Below are 25,386 nucleotides of genomic sequence, written 5' to 3'. Positions count from 1 at the left end.
TGAGCCGCCCAGGTGCCTTTGTTGAAATATTTTCCTTTGTAGTTTTTTTTTTTTTTTAATGTTTGTTTATTTTGAGAGAGAGCGAGCTAGAGCGAGCAAGTGGGAGATGGGCAGAGAAAGAGGGAGAGAAAATTTCAAGCAGGTTCCGAGCCGTCAGCACGGAGCCCGCCACAGGGCTTGAACTCCTGAACCGTAAGATTATGACCTGAGCCGAAGTCAAGAGTCGGATGTTTAACGGACTGCACCGCCCAGGCGCTCCTCCTTTTGTGGTTCTTAACTAGCGGGGCATTCCACTGCACCGCTGTTGATGTCATCTATGATGTCATGAGGGTGGCGGCCATCAACATTACAGCCCACAGATTGGGTAGTCCCCAGGATCGCCTTAATGGTTCCATAGCGTTCTCTGGCTGAAGATTGATGCCACGTCTGTTGGGCGATGTTGACAGCCTCATCAAAAGTGATATTCCCACTGTGCTTAATGTTTTTCTGCTTCTTTCTGTCTCTTGGCGGATCCTTGAGGGCTTTAATAATCAGGGCAGAGGCAGAACGTATCACTTCAGTCTGGGCCTGTCTGTTCTGAATCATTTCACTGCACTTCTCAGACCCTTCCTTCCAATCATTGGTTGCCTCGGTGATGTCATCACCAACCCTTTTTGGAGACAGATCCAGGAGGCCGATTTTGGGAGCCACGGCAGATGGACATGGCACCGACTTCCCCACCGGTGCATTACAGCTATACGGCTTTGATCCCATTGGGGTCGAACTTAGGTGGCAAAGTGGAGGTGGCTGGTGTCGCATGAACCTGGATTCAAGACAACCAGAGACACTTGCACCTTCGCCGCCTCTGAGCTGAAAGCCAAAAACCATCGTATTTACTTTTTTAAAAATAGACTTTGGGGCAGTTTCCGATTTACCAGAAAATTGAGAGTTCTCATTTACCCCGTAACACCATTTCCCCTATTATTAATATCTTGGGTTAGTGTGGTACATTTGTTATAATTAATGAACCAATATTGATATATTATTAATTTAAAATTTGAGAGAGATAAAGAGAGAGCATGTTGGGGGGAGGGGCAGAGAGAGAGAGAGAGAGAGAGAGAGTGAGAGAGAGAATCTTAAGCAGACTCTACGCTCAGTGTGGAGTCTGAGGTGGGGTTCCCTCCCACGGCCCTGGGATCATGACCTGAGCTGAAATCAAGATTCGGACCTCAACCCACTGAGCCTCTCAGGAGCCCCTATATATTATTATTAACTAAAGTCCATAGGTTATTCAGATTTATCTTAGTTTTCCCTAATGTCCTTTTTCCTGTTCTAGCATCCCTTCCGGATACTATATTACATTTAGTCGTCATGTCTCCTTAGGTTCCTCTTGGTTATAATAGTTTCTCAGACTTTGCTTGATTTTTGAGAGTTATCAGGAATACAGGTTGGATAGATTCCAGGGTGTCCCTAGGAAAAAAAAATTGGGATTTGCTGGATGTTTTTCTCACGATTAAACTGTGGTTACAAGTTTTGGGGAGGTAGACTACCATTTTCATCACATCATATCAAAGACACATGCTGTCAACGTGATTTATCACTGTTTTTCTTTTTTAAAAATTTTAATTCCGGTATAATCAACATACAGTGTTATATTAGTTTCAGGTATACAATATAGTGATTCAACAGTTCTATATGTTACTCAGTGCTCATCATGATAAGTGTACTCTTAATCCCCTTTATCTACTTCACTCATCTCCTTGCCCACCTTCCCTCTGGTAAGCAATTTGTTCTGTATAATTAGGAGTCTGTTTCTTCGTTTCTCTCTCTGTCTCTTTTTCTCATTTGTTTTGTTTCTTAAATTCCATTTATGAGTGAAATCATATGGATTTGTCTTTCTCTGATTTATTTCACTAGCATTTTACCCTCTGGATCGACCCATGTTGTTGCAAATGGCAAGATTTCATTCTTTGTTATGGCTGAATATTATTCCATTGTATCTACCACATCTTTTTTATCCATTCATCTCTCTGTGGACACTTAGGTAGCTTCCATATCTTGACTGTTGTAGATAATGCTGCAGTAAACACAGGGGTGCATATATCCCTTTGAATTAGTGTTTTCATACTGTTTGGGTAAATACCCAGTAGTAGAATTACTGGATCGTATGATAATTCTATTTTGAATTTTTTGAGGAACCTCCATACTCTTTTTCCACAGTGGCTGCACCAGTTTGGAGTCCCACCAATAGTGCATGAGGATCCCTTTTTCTCCACATCCTCACCAACACTTGTGGTTTCTTGTGTTTTTTGATTTTAGCTGTTCTGTTCTGACAGGTGTGAGGTGGTATCTCATTGTGGTTTTGATTTTCATTTCCCTGATGATGGTTGATGTTGAGCATCTTTTTGTGTGTCTATTGGCTATCTGGATGTCTTCTTTGGAGAAATGTCTGTTCATGTCTTCTGCCTATTTCCTAATTGGGTTATTTGTCTTTATGGTGTTGAGTTGTATAAGTTCTTTATATGTTTTGGATACTAACCCCTAATTGAGTATGTCATTTGTAATACCTTTTCCCTTTCCGTAGGTTATCTTTTTATTTTGTTGATGGCTTCCTTTGCTGTGTAGAAGCTTTTTAAAAAATTTTTCTTTAATGTTTATTTTATTTTTGAGAGAGAGAGAGAGAGAGAGAGCGTGAGCAGGGGAGGGGCAAAGAACGAGGGAGACACAGAATCCGAAGCAGGCTCCAGGCTCTGAGCTGTCAGCACAGAGCCTGACATGGGGCTCCAGCCCACGAGCCATGAGATCATGACCTGAGCTGAAGTCGGATGCTTAACTGACTGAGCCACCCAGGCGCCCTGCTGTGTAGAAGCTTTTAATTTTGACATGGTCCCAATAGTTTATTTTTGCTTTTGTTTCACTTGCCTTGGGAGATAGATCTAGAAAAGTGTTGCTGTGGCCTATGTCAGAGAAATTATTGCCTGTGTTCTCTTCTAGGATTGTTATAGTTTCTTGTCCCACATTTAGGTCTTTAATCCATTTTGAATGTATTTTTGTGTATGGTGTAAGAGTCCAGTTTCATTCTTTTGCATGTTGCTGTCCAGTTTCCCAACACCATTTGTTGAAGAGACTGTCTTTTGCCATTGCATATTCTTGCCTCCTTTGTTGAAGATTAATTGACCATATAATCATGGGCTTATTTTTGGGCTCTCTGTTCCATTGATCTGTGTTTATTTTTGTGCCAGTACCATACTGTTTTGATGACTACTGCTTTGTAGTATATCTTGAAATCTGGGATTGTGATACTTCCGGTTTTGCTCTTCTTTTTCAAAATTGCTTTGGCTATTTGGGGTCGTTTGTGGTTCCATAGAAATTTTAGGATTCCTTTTTCTAGTTCTATGAAAAATGCTGTTGGTATTTAAAAAAATTTTGGGGGTTGTCTGGGTGGCACAGTTGGTGAAGCATCTGACTTCGGCTCAGGTCACGATCTCAAGTTTTTTTAATGTTCTTACTTTTTGAGAGAGAGAGAGAGAGAGAGAGAGCGAGTGAGCATGAGCGGGGGAGGGGCAGAGAGAGAGAGGGAGAATCTGAAGCAGGCTCCAGGCTCTGAGCTGTCAGCACAGGTCCCTACGTGGGGCTCGAACTCACCAAGGGTGAGATCATGATCTGAAGTCGGACGCTTAACCCACTGAGCCACCCAGGCACCCTTGCTGTTGGTATTTTTGATAGGGATTGCATTAAAATCTGTAGATTGCTTTGAGTCGTTTGGACATTTTAACAATTTTTGTTCTCCAATCCTTGAGCATGGAATACCTTTCTATTTGTTTGTGTCGTCAGTTAACATTACTTATCACTGTTGATGCTGGCCATGATCACTTGGCAGAAGTGGTATTTGTCAAGGTTCTCCTCTGTAAAGTCACTCTTTACCCTCCCCGCCCCCATCCACAGTGTACTTTTTGGAAGGAAGTCACTATGCCCAGCTCACGCCTAAGGAGTAGGGTATTATATGTCCTTTATAGTTACTTCTGCTTCTGGGAAACAGTTATATCCAATTATGGTATTAGTATAAAGTCTTTTGCAAATACTAATTTAAAAAGTAAGTTGGTTTCAAGAAAAGCATTAAGTAGATAAAAGTAATGAGAGGTATGTGAACGTTTCCAAAATCAGAAGAGCCATCCTTGAATGATGTTAGAGAAACTCTGGAGGTAGGAAGATATTGAGAGTATGTCTGGTAAGATACACAGGCCTCCTCATCTGTTCCAAAGTCTCCTTAAGACAGAAAAGGAAGCAGGTGTATATTCATGGGCAGTGACAGATGTGACTTCTGAGATGTCCCAGCCCCAGCCCAGAAGAGCTACAGCCTCCCCAGGGCATGGGCACGGTGACTCCTTGGGGCGTGACCTTTCCCGTCTCCCTTCTCTCCTGGCCCTCCTGCCCCCACCACATTTCTTAAAGCCCTCAGAGACTTGGGGGAGGGGCGGGGGGCCTGTGGCAGCACCCTGTACAGTTGGGCTCTGAACAGGTGTGACTGTCAAACCTCTCCCCAGCCTGAGGTCAGGAAGGCCCTGCTGTGAACATTCACTCCACAACCGGGTGGGGTGGTGGTGGTATTCGTATCCTTCCCATTTTCACAGTTGGGGGAGGGACCTGTCTAGGTCGGCAGCTGGTCAGGGCCAACACTGAACAAAACTCAGTCTGAATTTGGGGCCCACGTTTGGGTAACAGGTAGGGATTTGACTTCCCACGCTTGGGTGTGAAAGAAGTTACACGCTTATTTTTCTAAAAATACTTAAAAAAAATCCCTCTGGGGTTGGCAGGAAATACAGTATTTTTGGAGCCCTCCCCTCCCTAGGGTTGTCTAAAAGCTGGGGTGGCTTTCAGGTGCTGTGAAAGAGACCTTGGAGTTGGAGCCACTGCCTTGCAGTTGCTAGACTCACAGGGCAGCACTAAGTTGGGGCAGGGCCCTAAGGAGACATCCTTTTAGCCACCCCTCCTGAGTTTTTGCACCTCATCTGAGTTTGTGAGGGGGGAAGGGTGGGTTTCCATCCCTGGGACCTCAGGGCTCTGCCTTCCCCTATAGCCAAACCAGCTTTGTCAAGTCAAAAGCCTAAATAAAGGTCTTCTGGGGCCAAGGAAGCTCAGACTCCAGGATGCAGGGTCCTCCTGGTGGGGTACCCTTCCTTACTTCCTTCTTAAACCCCTCCTTTTCCCCTTCCTCCCCTCCTTCCTCTGTTCCAATAATGTTTCCTGAGCGTTAGAGTGTGTCAGATGCCATTCTGGGTGCAGGGTGGGGTGAGGGGAAGTGGTGGCGATGTCTGAGACATACACAGTGTCTGCCTCTCCAGGGTTTACATGCCGCTGGGACAAAAAGACCAAAAAACAAGTAAACAGACAAATCAATTAAAAAAAACAAAACCCAGCCAGATGCACAGTAACCGAGGGATGTGCTCTAGGTGAGTGCTCAAGGACGGCCTCTCTGGGGAGGGGGCATTCTTTTGGGGCAGATCAGCAGCTGAGAAAGCAGCTCTGTTAATTTCCCCATTGGATCCTTCGGTTACATACACTCTCAATTAATTGTCCTGCCTGCACTTACTCTGGTCCATTTCCCTGCCTCGCGGGGGCCCAGTGGGTTGCAACTGTTTCTGCTCCAGACCCCTGTTCTCCCAGCATCATGAAGGGAGTCATTCTCATAGCTGACATGGGGCCACACGAAGGTCACTGACGGCTTTGCCTGAAGACTATCCTAGGACATGCTTCCCTACATGTTCCCTGCCATGACAGGCTTGATGGATGGTGTTCACACAAAGCTGGCTCTTGAGCTCGGGTCCCCATAACCTTGAAACTGCTCTAATCTATTAAGAAGAAGGGAATAATTGGGAAACTTTGGTCCTTCAGTTATTAGCTGCAACCCATCATTTGTGACCCATGCAGCCCCTGATTCTGCCTTGTGACTGACTGAGTGAAGGGGGCTGGGGCAGGGGGGGTGGGGGGAAATGGTTGGAAGCAAAGAATTTAGAGCTTCGGGTCAAAGGAACACGGCCGGTGCCCTGTTTTGAAAGCTGCTCTGGGACTTGGGGGGGGGGGTGAGGGTGAAGAGGGTGGGAACTAAGTGAGGTTCTCCCTAAGGGTGAAGGGGTGTTGAGTATCAAAAGAGCTTAGATGACAACAGGAGTAACACAGGCTAGACAGCTGGAAGGACTTTCCCCAACGGAAAGAGTGGAAGGGCCCCAGAAAGCTGGCCTGGTAGAAAGTGTGCCAAGTGCAGACACAGCTGCTCAGCGGGAACCCTCAGGGCTGGGCCCCAGTGGGGAGTGGGGGCGAAGCTCAGGGAATCTGTTTCAACAAGGAAGATCAGCTTCGTGTTTGTCTTTGAGGCTAAGAGGACTTAATGTCAGAGTGGGAAAGAGCTGTTAACACGTCAGTGAGTTCCAGTCCTGGGTCCATTGTGAGGGAGCCGCCTTTCAGCTGAGCAGAAAAGCTTTGATTACACCCACCAATGGGGGCAATTTTCCTCTAGAAAGGAGTATCCATCCCAGAGAAGCAAGAGATTAGTTCAGACAACAGAAACAAAAAATGAAGATTTATCAGGAATCATGTAGACGGGGCCATAACCTATGAATTTTCTGGTTGACCCCGGGCGCGTGAGCTGTCTGCAGTCTGCACAGGGATCCTCCTATTGTTGACCCAGAGGTGAAGTTGGTGCCCCTGCCTGGTCTGGTACCAGCTTGCACACTGTGCTTGGGATGTCATCCCTGTACACGCACACGTGCACACGCACGTGCGCACACACACACACACCCTGGTGGAGCGTGCAGGGAATGCAGACTGCGTGGGCACCTAAATTCTAGCATGAACCGAGGGTGTCTGTGTGTGTATCAGTTAAACAGTTGCCTGCTTGTACATAGCAGTGCCTCGGTCTCCTTAAAGACTCTTGCATCTGGCAAATGAGTGCAAGTCAGAAGCAAAAAGGGAGCCAAAGAGAGGTTTCTAGAGTAAGTGTCAAAACATTAAAAAAAAAATTAAAAAAAAATGGGGCGCCTGGGTGGCTCAGTCGGTTAAGTGTCTGACTTCAGCTCCGGTCTTGATCTCACAGTCGTGAGTTCGAGCTCTGTGTTGGGCTCTGTGCTGACAGCTCAGAGCCCAGAGCCTGCTTTGGATTCTGTGTCTCCCTCTCTCTCCTCCTCTCCCCTGTTCGTTCTCTGTCTCTCTCCCCCTCTCTCTCAAAAATAAGTAAACATTAAAAAAAAAATTAAAGTAAGGGTCAGAAAGTACACTCCTGTGCTCGACCAATCAAAGGAGGGGCGCAGAGACTCGGAGCACAGTGAAGTGAGGCTTTAATCAGCGTTCTTGCAGAAGCGGATATCTGATGGACAGGCACACTCAGGGCAGTTACAGCAGACAGTTTAATCTCCCAGCATGCAAATCCCTCCCCCGGTTTCTTCATTGACTGAGTACTATGCCCACGTCAGGCAACAAAGTAGTCTGATTGGAACAAAGGTACATTTCCTGAGGGTGATGCAGAGACTTTCAGTCCCTCCCTTTGTTCTTTGGTGCATGCTCATTGCAAAGCCGCAAAAATAAGCCTGCAAAAATATGTCCTCGAAGCGGAAAGGGGGAAAGAAGAACCAGAAAGGAAGTGTCTAAGGGTTTGGGACTCGCATTGGTGTGTGTGTCGGGGGGTGATTTGTACCTATTTCCAATAGGTTGTAAACCTATTGTTAATGAGACAGCACAGCTTTTATTTGGTATTTCTCAGAACGAATCATCTCCCTTACTTCTCACACTCACACTCATCCTAATTTTTGTCAAGCTTAGTTATTTGCTTTCCCTAGTGAACAGTCTCCAAGCGAGGACTCAAAGCAGTACAGTGCAGGGCACCGGGGGTGGCTCTGTTGGTTGAGTGTCAGGACTTTCGGTTTTGGCTCAGGTCATGATCCCAGAGTGTGTGGGATTGAGCCCCATGTTGAGGGCTCGGTGCTGGGCATGGAACCTGCTTAAGAATGAGTCTCCCTTTCTCTTCTGTCTCTGTCTCTCTCTCCCCCTGCCTCTTCTCCCCCACTTACAAGCTCTCTTTCTCTCTTGAAAATAAAATAAAAAATTGGTGGCACCTAGGTGGCCCCTGTTGGTTAAGCATCTGACTTGGGCTCAGGTCATGAGGTTTGTGAGTTCAAGCCCACATGTGGCTGTCTGTTGTCAGCACTGAGCCAGCTTTGGATCCTCTGTCCCACTCTCTCTCTGCCCTTCCCACACTCACATGTACTCTCTCTCTCAAAAAAAGAAAAAATAAAAAAATAAAATTAATGCATAGTTCTTATAAATTTGTAAATAGAAAAATACAAATACAATAATAAAAACCATCATCACTGGGGCGCTGTGAGTAGCTCAGTTGGTTGAGTGTCCGACTCTTGATTTTGGCTCAGGTCATGGCCTCATGGTTCATGAGATTGAACTCCACCTCGGGCTCTGTGCTAGTGATGTGGAGCGTGCTTGAGATTCCTCTCTCCTCCCTCCCTCTCCCGCCCCCCCCCCCCCCCCCGCACTCAATAAATATAACATTAAAAAAACCCCATCATACTCCCAGAGATAATCAATTAATCTTTATTCCCCCCCCCCCCCCCACTATGAACATTTTCTTTTACTTTTTTGTTACGGACAATGTCAAGCACATACAAAGTAAATAGAATAGTACCCCCCAGCAGTTCTCAACATTTTGCCCTCTTCTTGGTCATTGAGACCTCTATAATTTTTGCTGTTCTCTCTGTATTTTACCACTCTATTATTATTGCTGTTACTATTTTTTTTAATATTTATTTTTGAGAGAGAGTGAGAGCAATGTGCGTGCTCTGTGGACACAGGGGGGAAAAGCAAAGACAGAGGGAGACAGAGAATCCCAAGCAGACTCCATCCATGCTGCCAGTGCAGAGCCCAACACGGGGCTCAATCCCACAAACCATGAGATCATGACCGAGCTGAGTAAATGGAGTCAGACCCTTAACCGAGCCACCCAGGCGCCCCTATTGCTGTTACTATTAATTTCAGTTTTTTGGGGGTAAAATTTACACATGTTGAAATGCACAAATTTCAATATACTTTTGGACAAATGAGATTCCACCACCCTATCCTGATATAGAACATTTCTGTCTCCAGAAAAATCTCTTACCCCCAGAGGCAACTACTGTCCTAATTTTGGCACCTTAGATTGTTGTTAGAGCTTCATATATGGAATCATACATTTTTTTTGGGTATCTAGCTTTTTTAACTCAGCATAATGTTTTAGAAATTCATCCATGTTGTTGTATGTATTGCTATTCTGTTCCTTTTATTACTAAGTGGTATTCCATGGTGTGAATATTCACAGTTTGTAGATGGACTGTCCATTTTTGAAGTTTATGTCTTTATCTTTAAAAAAAAACTTTTAATGCTTTTTTTTAAAAATTTATTTTTTTGAAGGAGAGAGAGAGACAGAGCATGAGCGGGGGAGGTGCAGAGAGAGAGGGAGACACAGAATTTGAAGCAGGCTCCAGGCTCTATGCTGTCAGCACAGAGCCTGACACGGGGCTCGGACCTCACGGACTGTGAGATCATGACCTGAGCCGAAGTCAGACGCTCAACCAACTGAGCCACCCAGGGTGCCCCTAAAAAAAACTTTTAAAAGTTTATTCATTTATTTTGAGAGAGACAGAGACAACACAAGTTGGGGAGGGGCAGCGAGAGAGGGAGAGAGAGAGAATCCCAAGCAGGCTCTGTGCTGCCAGCCCAGAGCCGAACTCGGGACTCAGACTCACAAAACCGTGAGATCATGACCTGAGCTGAAACCAAGAGTCGGACGCTTAACTGACTGAGCCACCCAGGCACACCGGTGTTTATTTATTTTTGAGAGAGAGAATGAGAGAGAGAGAGAGAAAGGGAGGGAGGCAGGTAGAGAGAGAGGGAGACAGAGAATCTGAAGCAGGCTCTGTGCCGCCAGCCTGACATGGGGCTGGAACCCACGAACTGTGAGATCATGACCTGAGTGGAAGTCAGATGCTCAACCGATTGAGTCACCCAGGCACCCTGAAGTTTATGTATTTACTTCTAAGTAATCTCTACACCCAAGGTAGGGCTCGAACTCACAACCCAGAGATCAAGAGTCGCATGCTCTTCAGATTGAGCCAGCCAGGCACCCCGGACTGTCCGTTTTGAATAAAGCTACTATGAACATTTTCATACAGGTCTTTGTGTGAACTACGTATGCTCTTTAATTCTTGCAGGAACCCTAAGAGGGTGGCACTGTTGTTATTCCCATTTTACAGACGACAGAACTGAGGCTCAGGTTAAATTTCTGGCCCACGGCCACACAGATAATAAAAGGTGTAGATTTTTCTGACTACGAGGACTTTGAGTTTTTATTCCTGCACTGTGGTATCTTTGCGCCACAGCTGTTTGGTGTCATTAATTATAGGGACAGATGAGCCTTCACCTTAGTGGACTGTTCAAAACTGAGTTTTAGCACAATACAGTGGTTACTATTGATAATAATGGCTCTGAGTCACCAAGAAAAGGTTATATTAAACCTGTTTTTAAAAAGGACAAAAGTCTTAAGACTTTTAGAGAAATTTCCGGTCAAGGTTATTACAATAAAAGCAAACCAGCAAACAACAAGTTTTGCTACTCAAAGCTATAGTTGTCTGGAAGTCTCAGTTAGGTGTAATACGTCATTTCCCAAGGAAGCCAGAGACAGAAGGCGTGACTGGGTATATAAAATAGTATATAAATAATACATGTATAAGAAACCACTCTGTTCTTTGTGGATTCAAACAGAATAGGTTTTTGGAGCGTCTGCCGGTTCTTGCTTGGAAAGATGTTGCTAAGCAGTGTTGCTAATATTATGGAAGGACAGCTTTCCTCCTTCTTTTCCACTCAGCCCCAGAAAACCTTAGAGCGGAAGTGGCTTCAGTAGTGGCCACAGCTGGGGAGGCTTGGTAATCTGTGAGGTGGGGACCAGGGGACCCCGGGTGTGAGAGGAGTGTGCCGCAGGCTACCCACTCCTCAGCCTCGTCCGCTCCTGATTCTCTGGAGTGACCCTTGGGCAGCCTCCATGAAAAATTTGCTTCTTCATGTTCATCAGAAGTATCACACACAGAAGAATCTTTTGAATGTTTCTACTGTGGGAAAAATTACCGTCATGCCACTTCGGTTCATGGGTTCAAATTCCATAAATGAACCCAAAAGAAGTATTTTAAATACCATCGGTAACCCAAAGAATAAAGAACTTTCCTCATCCTTCTACCTGCCTTTTACCCCCCTTTTTGTAACCCCTGAACAAAAAAATCAGCAAAGGTCTGATTGACATCGCGCATGGCAGGCTCTAGGTACCAAATGATGTGCAGCCTGAGGGCTGGATCCCCGCCACTGAGTGGGATCTGTGGGTTTCCTCAGGCATGGTTTCCTTTCCCCGAAGCTCGGAAATGCCACACAAGTCACCAAGATCCGTTTCCAAAATCTGAGCCAGTTTCTAGGCAGAACCTCTGTTTTGTATGAAATGTGTGGCTCCAGGAAAGTGTGGCTGCGCCAGGGCTCCCACGGCTGGTCTTTGAGGCCTCCCAGCCTGGCCAGAGGATTACCTGTTGCTGTCACTGAAGGACCCTGTAGGGGTGACATGGGCCCTTTTAAGGGGCTGCTAGTGGGCTCTGAGAGGGGATGTTAGTAGTTGGGAGGAGAGTGTGTGTTAGGTGTTGGCCAAGACCCCTATTGCGTCTCTTTTCCAAGTACAAATGGCTTCCACACCTCAAATGACCTTCCCAGTCTTTCCCTCCTCCCCTTCCTCTCTCTTTCCCTCTGTCACTTTCCCTCTTGCCCCCCACGCCCCCCCAAATCCCCTTTCCTCTTCTGTTTTTGTCCTGTGGTGGTATCCCAGAGATGCAACTGTAACAAGGCCCAGCAGGGGGCGCTGGTGTACCTGCTAAGGATGAATGGCATCCCTTTGCCTAAAGAGCACAGGTGTGAGTGCTCTCTCTGCAGAAGTGAGACTTGAGAGGGGCTTCGGAGTGATGTCTCCAAGCTGCTGTATATATGGGTGCGCCCCAAAGGCATAAGAGAGTGGGGGTGCTGTCCTGTCCTGAGCAGGTCTAAGGTTGTGTGATCCGTAGGGAGGAAGGGGACGCTGTCCCCTGCAGAAGGGGAGGGGCAAGTCATCTGAAACAAGTCTGGTTTTCATGAAAGGCCCCACCCTGCTGGCTCCAAAGCTGCCTATCTGCTCCCGGTTCTAGCCAAGAAAGGTTGCAGTCATTTTGCAGAGCCCTGGAGGCACCAGAGCCGGAGGTGGAGTGTGGCACTGGCTGATCAGTGGGGCTGATTCCCAGGTTCACACGGATGTGTCTCCTGGAGCGGGTTCCCAGGCACAGAAGGCCCTTTTCTTCAGGACCAAGCATGCGTGTCTGTCTGTCTCACCCCACTGGCCCCTTAGGAACGGGCTGTGCAGCTGTCTGCCCTCTGTTCATGATTAACTTCTCTGTCGTGTCCTCCCCCTACTCCCACCCAGGCCTCCTCAGCCTTTGGGTTTCCCCAGATTGGGGCAGAGACCCAGGTTGGCAGCTGCCTGGCACTTTGTTCCCAGGGGCTGCAGGCTTGGGGGTGAGGTGGGGGTGGACTGGAACAGACCTTTGAGGTCCTGTGAGCTGGGACACTGCTGGGAATAAACTGCTGAGTGGTGGAGATCGGGGAGGCTCCTTCTCTGCCCTGACTTCCAGTGCTGCGATCTGGGTGTCCATCCTCCTCTGTTCATCCCAGAGTGCCCCAAGGATGTGGCCTTAGAAGACCTTTGAGTCACTAATGTGAAGATTGTTTCCTTTCGATTCTCTTTCAAACTTTGTGATTTCTTTAAGGACCACGTCTTTGTTCGGAGCAAGCGTGTGGCCAACACCGGACACTTGCCTATTTTTCTCTTTTAACGAAGGTGCTTCAAGCTCAGAGCCTTTGTCAGGCAATGGTATTGAGCTAGAATTTAATAAGTTTGTATTTATTTTCATGGCATGAATGACAAGTGATAATAGATTTTCATTTAGGGTGGTAATGTTTTCTTTTAAAATTAATCAGGTAAAAAAGCGAGTTGATCTAATTAAAGCAAAATAATAACTAAATAACAGGGTATATGTATGAAATTGAGTCAAAAAAATTGTGAAGGTGGTATGTGAATGGCCTAATCTGTGGTTTCATGTGTGTTAGCCCTGTTTGTTTTGGGCAAGGATGGTCTTCTATTTCTCACTTACCCTAGTCTCTCTGCACAAAGTATTTAATGAATGTTGGTGGAATGGGGAAGTCTAGCATAAATGGCCACTGCATTGTCTGCCATGGATGGGTTTCCTTATGTTTTGCTGTTTTGGTGTGGGGTATGGGCCGAAGGAAGGGCTCCCTCACCCTTGGGGAACTTCTGCCTCTAGGGCCTCAGAAATCAGATCAAGGTTTGGTCTGTTAGGGACAACCTTGCGTTTTCAGCCACATCGGGGCTGGAAACATTGTGGTTGCAGAGGACCTGAGAATGCCTGGAACCCTAGAACAAGAGGGACAACTTGGTGCAAAGATTTTTTGCCTTCATCGCATCCCAGTGGCCCTGTTGCCCACTGATGCACTTGACCTGAAATAGCTCCCAGGCAGTGGCGGATGGGCTGGAGCCACCCATACTCACCTGCCTGGGAAGGGGTCAGGCCTTGCACTGAGATGCAGCTTTCTTCTGTGTGTGGGTGGATAGAGCACACACCCCATGCTGGGCTGGACCTGTGGCTGGTGCCCCCAGTGCCCGCAGTGCCCTCTAGCTGAAATAGTCCATCAGCTAACGTGTCAGCTTGGTGTTCTGCCAGAGCCGAAGCCCTGAGCTGTGTGTGCTTGTGCTCTGCCCTCTTCCCCACTGAGGACACTCATTTCCCCATTCTTCCAGACTGATTCTCAGGTCCCCACTGGTGTTCTCCTAGCAGCAGGCCTAGCTTCGGTCCCAGGGGTGGGGCCTGGGTCACTCACTCTCTGGCTATAAATAGATGTCCAGGGCTATCTCTGTGATGCCCCACCAGCCAGGCAGGCCCAGGAGGGCCGAGGCCATCGCTAATGGATGCTTCATAAATAAAACAGGCACATTTTGGCACCACCCTGGTGCTTCTTCCTGTCCACTCCAACTCCAATGCCAGCAAGATACTGTGCCCACTGGAGAGGCAGGGTTGAGGCCTCAGGCCCAGGAATTCATTTGTAGCCCTGTCTCTCTCCAGCCAAGTCCCCTTCCCTGCCTGATTCTCTGTGCTTGCGTGAACACCAGACTATATTAAAAATAAAAACAAAACAACAAAACCCGCAACAAGGCAACTTGCCTCAGGGACCTTTCTGGCCCCAACAGGGCTGTGTCCAAAGAAGGACTAATGGCTTATTTTAATTCCCTCCAGCCCTCTGCCCGAAGTGCGAAGGGGCTAGGCTTCCAGGCAGTGCTTGGAAGTGAGTGAGTGGGGCTTTGGAGCCGCTCCGGCCTGCCCATATAAGGGACTCGGCCACGGCCCTTTCCCTGCGGCTGGTCAGTGACCTTCTGTCTTTCGGTTCGGAAGCGAAGATGAAGCTTGCATGGGGTATGCAGGAGAAAGGGAAGAACTGTCGCGGGGTGTGCGGGGGGGCCAGGTGCTGGTGGGGTGTGGGCGCCCCTGGCAACCTGGGACGCGAGGCAGAGTGTAGTGGCTTTGACATTGATCATTGACCCCGTTTTGTGTCAAACTTCCAGGGCCGGGGAAACAAAGGTTAACCGAGGGACAGACCCCAGCCCAGGTAGGCGCCGATGCTGGATAGCCTCCTCCAGCTTCCCGCGACAGTCCTTTCCCGGACTTGGGGAAAGGCAGGAGGTAGCATCCCGCTGGGTCAAACCGCCCGGGGGCCTCTCTCAGGCCGGGAGGGCGGGCACGGGGTGCCGGATGCCCTTTCTAACCGGTCCTGGGCCGGGGGAGGTCCGCGGCGGTCCCCGCGTACGGAGGCGGTTTCGAACGGACTGAGGACGCGCGTTTGGTCTCGGTGCATGTTTTTTCTCCCTGTGTTTTAAAGACAGTGACAGCATTGGAGAAGTATCCCGGCGGGCCGGGCTGGGAGAGCGCGTCAGCCGCCTTTGCCTGGGGAGGGAGCCCGGGGCCCCGCCAGCGGGGGCGGGGACGGGGGAGCGCAGAGGAGGGGACGGAGAGGGAGCGGCGAGAGAAGGGCGGGGGGCCCGGCTGCCCGCCCGGAGGGGAGGGGAGGGAGCCGGAGCGCGGAGCGGAGGGCGATCGCGGCGCCGAGCCCCCGGGGGCGCTGAGCGCGAGCGGGCCGCCTGAACCACCCGCAGCCCGGGCGCCCGGGCCGGGGCACGGGAGGCGGGACCGGGGCGGGGTCCCGGCGCGGGCGGCGCGTCGGAGCCGGAGCCGGAGCCCCGGAGCCGCCCGTCCGGGCCGCGCCCGGAGCGAGCCTTGGAAATGCCTGCGCTGGGGGAGCGGGTGCCGGCTGCCCGGCGGGCTCCGAGGAGACGCTGAAGGTCGCCGGGAAGTGAGCGCCCGGTCACCTGACCCCCGGGGCGCACCTAGGCGGGGCGGGGCCCATGAGAGGCGGGCGGCCGGGGGCCGGGGCGCGGGCGCAGGGGCTGGGAGCGGGCGGCGCGGAGCGCGCGGAGCCGGGCCGACGGGGGCGCGCGGCGGGCGGGCGAGGGCGCGGCCGGGCACCGCCGGCGGCCTCGCCATGTCCCAGCCTGCGGGGAGGATGCATTGCCGAAAGGCAGGGATCCGCGCCGCCGTGGTGCTCATCGGACTCCTGCACAAATCCAGAAAACAGAATAAAGAGAAAAGGTAAAGCCTGGCAGTGCCGCCTCCCCTTTCCTCCACTCTCATGCTAAATCCCCGTTTTCTTTGGGGTGGACTTTTACAAAAGGGCCTTTGGCCCTGAGTTGGTTGGGAAAAACCTCTGCTCCGTGCGCCGTCGGGGGAGCGACTCAGGAGCGTCGCCCTGGACACTGGCTGTTGGGGGAAAGCCCAAGCAGGACATTGGCTGGGTCGGAGGGCAGCTGGGAGGGCCCTTCGGGCTCCATCATCCACAGAGGGGCACCCAGTGTTTCGTCCCCATTCCCGGCATTGGGCGCCCTTTCGGAAGCCTGCAGTGAGCAGCATTGATCCGACCCGGGTGACAGTCCCTGGCTGAGCCCAAGTATCTCACCGCGCCATTTGGTTCTCTTGCAACTTGGCTGAGCCCGCGAGGTGCCCGCCAGGCCAGGATCTGCTTGCCTTTTGCGCACAGTGCCGGCAGGCCAGGAGCAAGTTTGGAGGTTGCTTGACAGCCTCCTCCCCCCTTCTTTGGATTTTTCTCTTTGACTCTTCACCTTTCTTGAGTTTACTAATTGTTTGCTCCTGGATGTTGAAAATAGTTCTCTCGAGCTATTTCAGAGATACTCTGGATGACCTATGGGTTAAGAGGTGGCGTTTGGGGCAAAGGAGCTTCTGGGGCAGCTTCCTGGGCTCCAGTCCCTTGCTGCAGGCTTGATGCCCGCAAGACCTCAGGGAGGTGCTTACACAGTCTGGCACAGACTCCCTCCACTGTCCAAAGCTTCCCAGCAACTGGGGGTCGTCAGAACTGACTGTCCATAGAAGTGTTGTGAGAATTTGGGGTGGCTCCAGTGGCTCTGCTGGATCTGGATTTGCAGAGGAGTTTGGAGGGGTTAGTGCTGTGCTCTGCCATTAGCCACGGGGTGAGACAAGGGCAGTGGAGCCAGAGACACCTGGGTGGTGACAGGTGACCCTTGGGCTTGCCCAGAAGCCGGGTGTGCCTTGGGGTGGTGGTGGTGGGGGGCAATGGATTGGAGCACTCCCAGGAGCTGGCATTGGTTGCCCCTGTGATGTGGTTGACTCCTGTCCCTCTTGCCCCCCTTCCTACGATTCAGTCTAATTGGATGTTTCCCACAGGATAAGGTAACTCTCCAGTGAGATGACTTTAGGTGGGCAGGCATGAGATAACATTGAGTCACCTAGTGAGAAGGATCTTCCCTTTTCAGTTCTCTACTAATCCGTGTGATTTCTTTAAGGGGAAACTTTCAGGTTGGTGCTAGTCTGGCTTTAACACCTTTTTAACACTTGCTAATCTCTGTTTCATAACAAAGGGAAAGCAGACCTCTGGCTCTGGGCCTCTAAGTGGGGAACAGTGCCTGCCTACAATTTAGGTTGTTTCTGTGCTATTTATTTTTAGGCTTCGCTCCCAGTTATGGTCAGTGGTACTGATTTTCTTCTTTGTGGTGGTGATATAAGGCATTACTTTAAATGTATTAAGTCACAAGAACGAGTCCGTTTAATAGAAACAGCTATAGTACAAAGGGTATAGAATGTGGCAGAAATCCTGCAGGCGATGTAGGGAATGGCTGGTGTCTGGGATAAACCTGGCTAGCAGAAAAAGCTATCAGTGGGACTCTGGAGCCCAGTGCTCTAGGTCTGGGCCCCATTTCCCCCTACTTTGGTTCTCTTCCATTCCCTGTCTTTCAGCATTTTATATGTAATGGGGGGATGAATAAGCCAGCCTTCTAAAGTCAGAGGGATGCGGGATGGCTGTTCTGAGACAAGGGAGTCTGTTTGGAGGAATGAGAAGGATGATGTGCTTGATAGACAGGCAGCTGCATCAGACCATCAGGCCAGTTCCTATTTCTGAGTATAGAGCATGTGGTAGGGTGGAAAAGTGACTGCACGGTCCCCACTTATCCACTGACTGTGACGTGATAGTATAGATGTAATCTCCCTGAGCCTGTTTCTGTGTCTATGCAAAAGGCTTAAGTGAGATAATGTGGGTGAAGGTGCATCTCAAAGGTATGAAGTGCTCCATGAGGATGAAGGGGTTTGAGTGGAACCGTTCCCATTCGCTTCTCTCTGGGCTTGTGCTCCTGGAAACCAAGGTAAGATGTCTACTGGTGACAGCCCCACCAGTAGTCAAGGCCAGCCATGCATGGGCCCGGGGCGGGGGGGCAGCCAGGTGCAGTGAGGCACAGGGAAGGACTGGCCAGGGGTGAGGATGCCTTAGGCTCATGGTATCTTGTCCTTCCTCTTGGATGCACTGTGCCCTTCCCTGCAATGCAGCAGACGTTGAGGCCCTCCCAGCCCTCGCCTTCGTCCTATTCTGCTGTTGCTTCTGTCATCCTGATTGCTTTGGCCACAGACTTAACTTACCCAAGGAGAGAGAGGGATTGATTTCGTGTTGGTGCTAAATGACCTTTGTTTCCCTTGCTGTAATCTGGAGTTTCTTTGTCTTTAAGCATCTGAAATCAGTGCAGTGCTCGCTATTGAACCTTCCTCTGTGGGCACCAGCCATGGGGGTGGGGGTGGGGGTGGGGTGGATAGGGGGTGCGCTGGAACAGGCTGCAGCTGCCAACCTCTTATGTGCTCCCCAGACTCCAGGCTGGGTGTTTAATTGCTGAGTCCCTGATTCCTCTCTGCTCTCATCTAAGACCCCTTCTTCATCCTTCCCAGAAGGCTTGATCCATCCATCCATCAATCTTCCTAGCACCTTTAATTGACAGACTCATGCAGATAACACTCCTGGCTGTTGGCCTTAAGGGGTAGAGTGGTCCTGTGTGGCCTTGCAGTGATGGCCCCATCATCCTTGTCATCTTCCTGCCCTCTGCAGGCTACCTGGAAATGTATTGCATATTGGGGGCAGCAGGTGCTCCAGGGAAGATGGTAATGATACAGGTATCCCAAATGGGCCCAGAACCAGGAGACTCCAGGTTACTCTTGGTAGGTCCTGAGAACTATGTTGAAAGCCCAGCCTCAGTTTGCCTCCTGGAGAAGTGGCTGTGGTGCTCATCAACCTTGACTTGACAACTCTCTATGTTGGGTAACCTGGAGGTTCTGCCTTTCTGACCATCTTCCAGGGACTCCATCCCCTGGGATCCTGCAAAGGCAATGGTGTGTTTTCGAGGGGGACTGATTTGAGCATGGTTCCAACGAGGCACCTGAATGAAGCCTTTCTTGCAGATGGCATTTTTGGAGATCACTGTAGTGGAGAGCACCTTTAAAGTGCTTTGATTTTCAGATCCTGCTTTCTTGTGGTTGTGGCAGATCAGGGTAAGGTCCAGAGCACTGCCTTGGTCATAGAAGTGGATGGGCGGGGAGAGTGCTTTCCTCTGAGGGGGAAAACAGGTATCTCTGATGGGAAGGATTAAGGTAGAAAAATAGAATCAAAATATATATGTTCCAAATGGTATGGATAAAGTTGTGTGGACTCGGGAGTGATATTCTGAACTGGAGAGCGGTCAGTTAGCATAAATGAAAAGGCATCTACTTCTGATGGGGGGGGGTAGTTATTTTGAGACAACTCCCACCATGGGGTTTGTGAGGAGGAAAACAGGAATTCCCTCATTATTCAGCAAACCACTCATGGCAGGCTCTGGGAGGCATAACAGGGAATCTAATGAATTTGATCCCTCTGTTGTGGGGTGTAATGTCTAGTGGGTTATTCCTGCTTAGGTTATTAGAGAAAAAGTTCTTCCCGAGCTTGCTTTGGTACCACATATGCTAAAACTGGACCGATACAGAGAAGATTAGCATGGCCTCCGCACAAGAAGTTCATCCCTAGCTTTTTTGTTTTTGTTTTTTTTTTAACTTTTTATTGTGGGAATTTTCATGCATGCACAAAAGTAGAGAGAAAAGTAATATGATACCCATTTTGAGCCATCATGAACTCATGGCCAATCTTGTTTCATTTATTTGCCCCCCCTCCCCCCCAATTCCCCACAAGATTATTTTGAAATAAATCCCATCATGGTATCATTTCATTCTTAATTATTTCAGTATACATCTTAAAGATAAGAAATCTTGTAAGGAAATAGGGGTGCCTGGGTGGCTCAGTCGGTTGAGCGTCTGACTTTGGCTCAGGTCATGATCTCGTGGTCTGTGAGTTCAAGCCCCGTGTTGGTCTCTGTGCTGACAGCTAGGAGCCTGGAGCCTGCTTCAGATTCTTTGTCTCCCTCTCTCTCTCTCTCTGCCTCTCCCCTGCTCATGCTCTCTCTCTCTCTCAAAAATAAATAAACATTAAAAAAATTAAAAATTCTTGCAAGAAAACAAACACTACTATTATTGTATTCCCTAAGTTAACAGTAATTTCTTAAACAAATTTTTTTTAATGTTTATTTTTGAGAGAGAGAGGGCGTGCATGCAAGTGGGGAGGGGCAGAGAGAGAGGGAGACACAGAATCCGAAGCAGGCTCCAGGCTCTGAGCTGTCAGCATGGAGCCCTATGTGGGGCTTGAACCCATGCACTGGCCAGATCATGACCTGAGCTGAAGTCGGATGCTTAACCAACTGAGCCACCCAGATGCCGCATCCAACAGTGATTCCTTAGTATCATATTGAATTAGTGCTCAGATTCCCCTATTTGTCTCATAAAAGTTTTTCAAAATTTTTTTGAGTCAGGATTGAAAAAATCCAGTGTAATTGGTGATATATCACTTTATAAGTTTTCTCTTCCAACTTTTTTTTCTTTATAATTTCTTTTTTTGGGTTTTTTTAAAAATATATTTTTATTTTTGAGAGAGAGAGAGAGAGAGAGAGAGAGAGAAAGAGAAAGCAGAGAGAGAGGGAGACAGAGGATCCGAAGTGGGCTCCAAGTGGTCAGTGCAGAGCCTGATGCGGGGCTCTAACTCTTGAACGATGAGATCATGACCTGAGCTGAAGTTGGACGCTTAACCAACTGAGCCACCCAGGCACCACATCTTTATAATTTCTTTATTCGAGAAACTTAATTATTTTGGGGAGCCAGGATTTTTTGTGGATGGTATCTCCTGGTGTCATTTAACATGTTCTGCTGTTCCCTATGACACTGTAAGTCGATATTGAGTTTTAGAGGTTCTATCACATTTGTTTGTTTTTTGGGCAAGACCGTGCTTTGGAGTTTGTCTAATTGTCTGTTTTAGTGACGTTGGCAGCTGTTAATTGATTTTGTCCTTAGAGTTTGAAGGCTGGTGTGGAGGATACTGTGTCTGCCATGGGAGAGCGTGTGACAGACCCGCGAGCTGGCTGGATTTGGGGTCTGAGCCTGTGGAGTGTGCAGGAGTCCTGGCCTTGGAGTCCCGAAGTCCCAGGGCTGGAAGGGGCACAGGCGGGAGCCGATCTGCTCCCTGGCCCCAGAACAGATGGCTGCTTGTTCTCTTCTCAGGAGGTGGCTGGGTCCTGCCCTTTGTGGAAGGGCCTGTTACTTGCCCTCTCTTGTCTGATGTTTGAATGCCACTTGGTTGGCTGTTATTGCTTTAAAGAACAAACATCTCCCTTTACCAGCTTCACATTTTAAGACTCACTGAGTGTGTGAGAAGTTAGACTCGTAGAGTTAAGGGAGAGAATTTGAGGCAGAAATGAGGTGTTTTTTTTTTTTAATGTTTAATTTTGAGAGAGAGAGCAAGCACGGGAGGGGCAGAGAGAGGGAGACAGAGAATCTGAAACAGGCTGTCAGTGCAAAGCCCAACATGGGGCTCAAACTCAGGAACGGTGAGATCATGACCTGAGTCGAATTTGGATGCTCAACTGTTTGAGCCATCCAGACGTCCCAAGGTTTTTAATTCCTTTGGAGCCACTGTTTTAATCTCCCATTTGGTGTCCCTGCTTCTTGTCCTCCTTATCCATTCTTATGGTGGCCAGAGTGGAGTTTTAAAACTTCAAGTAAAATCAAGTCTCTCCAAGGTAGAAATCTCTCCATAGGCTTCTCATTGTAATTTAAATGAAGTCCAAACTTTGAAGCTGGGCCTGCATCCCCTGCCTGGTTCTCTGATCTCACTACCAGTTTCCCTCTCACTCACGGCGGTCACTGTATTTCTGCTGCAAAGGCCTTTCTGTTTCTGGAACATGCCATGCTTGTTCCTACCCCAGGCCCTTTACACATGCTGTTTATGGTGACTTAATTGAGTGGTGCTTCCTCATTGTTGGGTGTCAGCTCAAATGCCCTCTCTCTTTTTTTATATTTATTTTTGGGAGAGTACAAGTGGGGGAGGGGCAGAAAGAGGGGGACAGAGGATCCAAAGTGGGCTCTGTGCTGTCAGCAGCGAGCCCAATGTGGGGCTTGAACTCATGAACCGTGAGATCATGATCTGAGCCAAAGTTGGATGCTCAACTGACTGAGCCACCCAAGGTGCCCCAAATGTCATCTCTTCTAAAAGGACTCCCCTGACCATCTGATCTAAGCAGCTTACTCCAGCCATTATTGCTTTGCCCTGATTTATTTCCTCCATGGCACTTATCATTAACTGATATTATGTAATAAACAATTTATTGACTATTCCCACTCCTAGAATATGAGCTCTCTAACAGCAGGGACTTTGCCTTTTTCACCCCGGGGCCCCCATTGCCCCAATAGGAGGTGCTTAGTAAGTATTTGCTGAATGAATGAATGGGTGCTTACGAGATTCACTGACTCCCCAGAAGAAATATGCCCATTGCCTATTCCCCGGGGTCCTCGTAGGACTGCAGTGTGCCCTCTGACACAGATTTCAAGATGCCTTCTCTTGGCTGAGATTGGGGAATGTCCTCTTCCCTCTCCTTCATTTCCCTTGGGAAGAGCGTTTGAACATAAATGTAACAGATTATGTGCACAGGAGGAGTGTTGTTATTACTCTTCTGACTCGTTTCCTGCCCCTGCGTGGTTTGGGGACCCACAGATGCGAGGGTCCAGGCTCAGTCCTGAAGCTGGGGCCGGGCCCCGGGCCTGTCCTGACACTGAGTTCCTAGATCTCGGGTGCTGGAGCTGCTGTCTGGTAGGCAGAGGAGGGCTCCCTTCATTCATGCCAGAGAGGGGCCAGTGGGTGTCTGAATTAGTGAACACCCGCCATTAGTGAATATATATTTTTTCTAAATGCAGCTTTATCTCTTTGGAGCCCGTGTGGTACACAGATGGCTGGTTACCAGGATGTTGCCAAATACAGGGCCTGCCAAGCCCGTTTGGTTACACCAACGAAAATCACTTCTGTGCAGACGGGGGCTGCTGAAGGGCTCAGGAAATGTCTCAGTCGTTTTAAGCAGATGAGGCCCTCTTGCCCTCCCTACCCCACGTCCGCCCCACAAACTGAGTTTCCTTCCCTCTTGAATCCATAAAAAGTAAATGAGGTAGGCAAGATGATCTCAGGTGGACAAATGCTTTTTATTTTAGTTGCTATTTTTAAAAAAAGTGAGTTCTGGCAAGTGATACTGGTTTTCCATGTATGATGGTTACATAACATTTTTAAAAAGTAAATTTGTTTAAGTAGAAAATTGCGATCAATTTGAAGAAAAGTGTTAAGAAAAGTAACAGTCAGGTGGTACATGGATCTGGGAGAAAATTGAGAAGATGCTGTGGAAATGCCTGCCGTTTGGGGAGCGCCGTTGGAAGGAAGCGGGCACATTTCTCAAGTGTTCAAGTGGGCCCAAAACACCAGGGTCCTTGGGTGGTCGAAGGTTGGATGGTTGTAGCGAGCCAACATCTTTTGAGGCTTGCTGTGGGCTAGGCTTACGTACCTGTCTTAATTCTACGAGTTATTCTCTTTATTTTCCGGTAGAGGGACAGAGGCTCAGAGTTTGAGGAGCATGCTGGGGCCAGAATCAGAGGTGGAGGAACAGGGATTTTAACCCTGGTCTGTTGAGGTCCAGAGGCGGTGGTCTTCACTGCTGTGTTATTTGGAACCCGGGATGAGCACTACCGCAGTGCCTGGCTTCTGAGAGGTGCCTAATACGCACGGCCACGGCTGTTACTGTGAATGCATGCAAGTGTAACATACATACAGTGAGTGTACAGATCTCAGGGCACGGCTCAGTTAATTTCCACATATGTATTCACCTGTAGAGATACCACCCACGTGAAGCCGCCGAACTTTCCTGCACCCCAGCAGGCTCCTTCTCGCGTCCCAACAGTCCACTTGTAATTAATGTGGAGTCAGGTCCATTGCCTTGTATGTGGGGTACCTGGGTAGCCTGGACACCCAGAATAAAGGGAAGAGCATATGTAGGATTTCCTGAGTTGGGATTTCTAAGTGGGGCGTCCTAGTTCAGCCCCGAAGAAGAAGGTGTCAGAGAATCCACTCTGATTTCTAGGGATGAGTAAGCTTGGTTTCACCTTCTCCTCCCCTTCTAGACACACTCAGTGGGAACCTGGAGCCGATGCTGTGTTTATTCACTGCCCTTGGAGCAAGGGTGGGTTGAAAAATTGTCACTTGCTTTTAAGCTTATCAGTTATGAACACACTGTTTCATGAAGGCTGGAACTCTAGCCAAGTCCTTCCCGGAGCCCTCCGGTGGGGGGGTGGGGGCGGTGCTGACCCTGCCAGGCCTCAGGGTTAGTCCACTTCTCCAAAGGCAGAAGGGAGCCCCTCTGTTGATTAGAGCCCCCCTCCCCTGCTTTTCTCTTTCTTTACTGTGAGGATCTTGACCAGCCACACTAGATGAGTGTGGTGGAGTCGGGGGGCTGGCTGTTGTCGTAAGTGTTTACTCTCAGGGTATGAGACGACTTGAAACGGCCCCCACACAAGGTACGACTCTCACCTGGTTTACAGGACAGATCCCTCCGAGGGGTGGAGTCAGGACCTCCCCTCATTTCTCACCGTCACGTGCTCTAAAACCACACTGTCTTGTCTACAGATAGCGGGACTGCACCCGTCAGGGACTCCACCCTGACGCCTGGAAGTTTGCCAGGTGCCTGAGGTAGAGGTTGGAAATGGCCCCTGCAGATTCCTTGAATCCTCATGAAGCCTCTACTGTGTGCCAGACACTGTTCTCGATGCTGGGGATACAGCAGGGCACAGCGAAGGTGCAAAACCTCGCCCATTCTCCAGGGGCTTTGTTAGGCCCACATGTGTTTTTCCCTTTGAAGCTGATATTTTAAAATTGGAAGGTTCCATGTTGCACGTTTTTTTTTTTTTTTTTTTTTTTTTCAGTCTTCTCTGGAGAAATCAGAAGCTTTGGCAACATTGGTGGGCCTGCCTTCCTGCATCACAGCTAAACTGGCAGCAGCCTGCTCAGTATAGGGCTGGTCCCTTTCTGCTCACCTTTGTACCCATCCCTGGCCACACCTGTGCTACCTCCTCCACAGCTGAGGGATTGGATGTAGAGTGGGGGAGGCAGGAGGCTCAGGGGTGGGGGGCGGCTGGGGGCCACGTCCCAGCCCTGCATGCCCTTTGGGCTTCCTTTGGTTTTGGGCAGGTCCAGTGTGATTGGAAATGAGGGTCCCTGCAGGAGATGGGCTGCAGAAAGGCCACTGTTCATTGTCTTTAGATGTTCCTCCCCACCTTTCCCTCCCTAATTACCCCCAAATAAAATGACAGCAATTATGGGAGGCTATGTATTACAGTATAAAAACTCAGGAATCCTAAGAGAAGGGACTGGACTGGGAGCTCATGTTGCTGCTACTCTGGGCATGGCACTAGGCTGGCACTGTGGGCCCACTTGTCGCATTTCATTCTCTGC

At 49.1% G+C, this 25,386-nt stretch overlaps 1 protein-coding gene and 1 non-coding gene across 9 annotated transcripts in view; both read left to right on the top strand.

Annotated features, from left to right (window-relative positions):
• RAP1GAP2 (RAP1 GTPase activating protein 2) overlaps positions 1-25,386 on the top strand; it is a 224,252-nt gene that overhangs the window by 68,649 nt on the left and 130,217 nt on the right. The window contains exon 1 of one of the 8 annotated variants that reach the window (XM_019429563.2): positions 15,502-15,788. The exons of the other annotated variants lie outside the window; for them this stretch is intronic. Within the exon in view, the coding sequence (XP_019285108.1) occupies positions 15,682-15,788 (107 nt within the window). The 5' untranslated portion in view covers positions 15,502-15,681. Of the gene's footprint in view, positions 1-15,501; positions 15,789-25,386 lie in introns of those variants that run through there. 8 annotated transcript variants of the gene reach the window in all.
• On the top strand, positions 19,468-19,570 carry LOC128774339 (U6 spliceosomal RNA). The gene has a single exon (XR_008418921.1). It is a non-coding gene; the product is annotated as a U6 spliceosomal RNA (small nuclear RNA).

Source organism: Panthera pardus, unplaced genomic scaffold, assembly GCF_024362965.1.
Source record: "Panthera pardus isolate Hobbes unplaced genomic scaffold, ASM2436296v1 HiC_scaffold_3, whole genome shotgun sequence".
Taxonomy (NCBI): Eukaryota; Metazoa; Chordata; class Mammalia; order Carnivora; family Felidae; genus Panthera; species Panthera pardus.
This window is presented reverse-complemented; position numbering and strand designations above follow the sequence as displayed.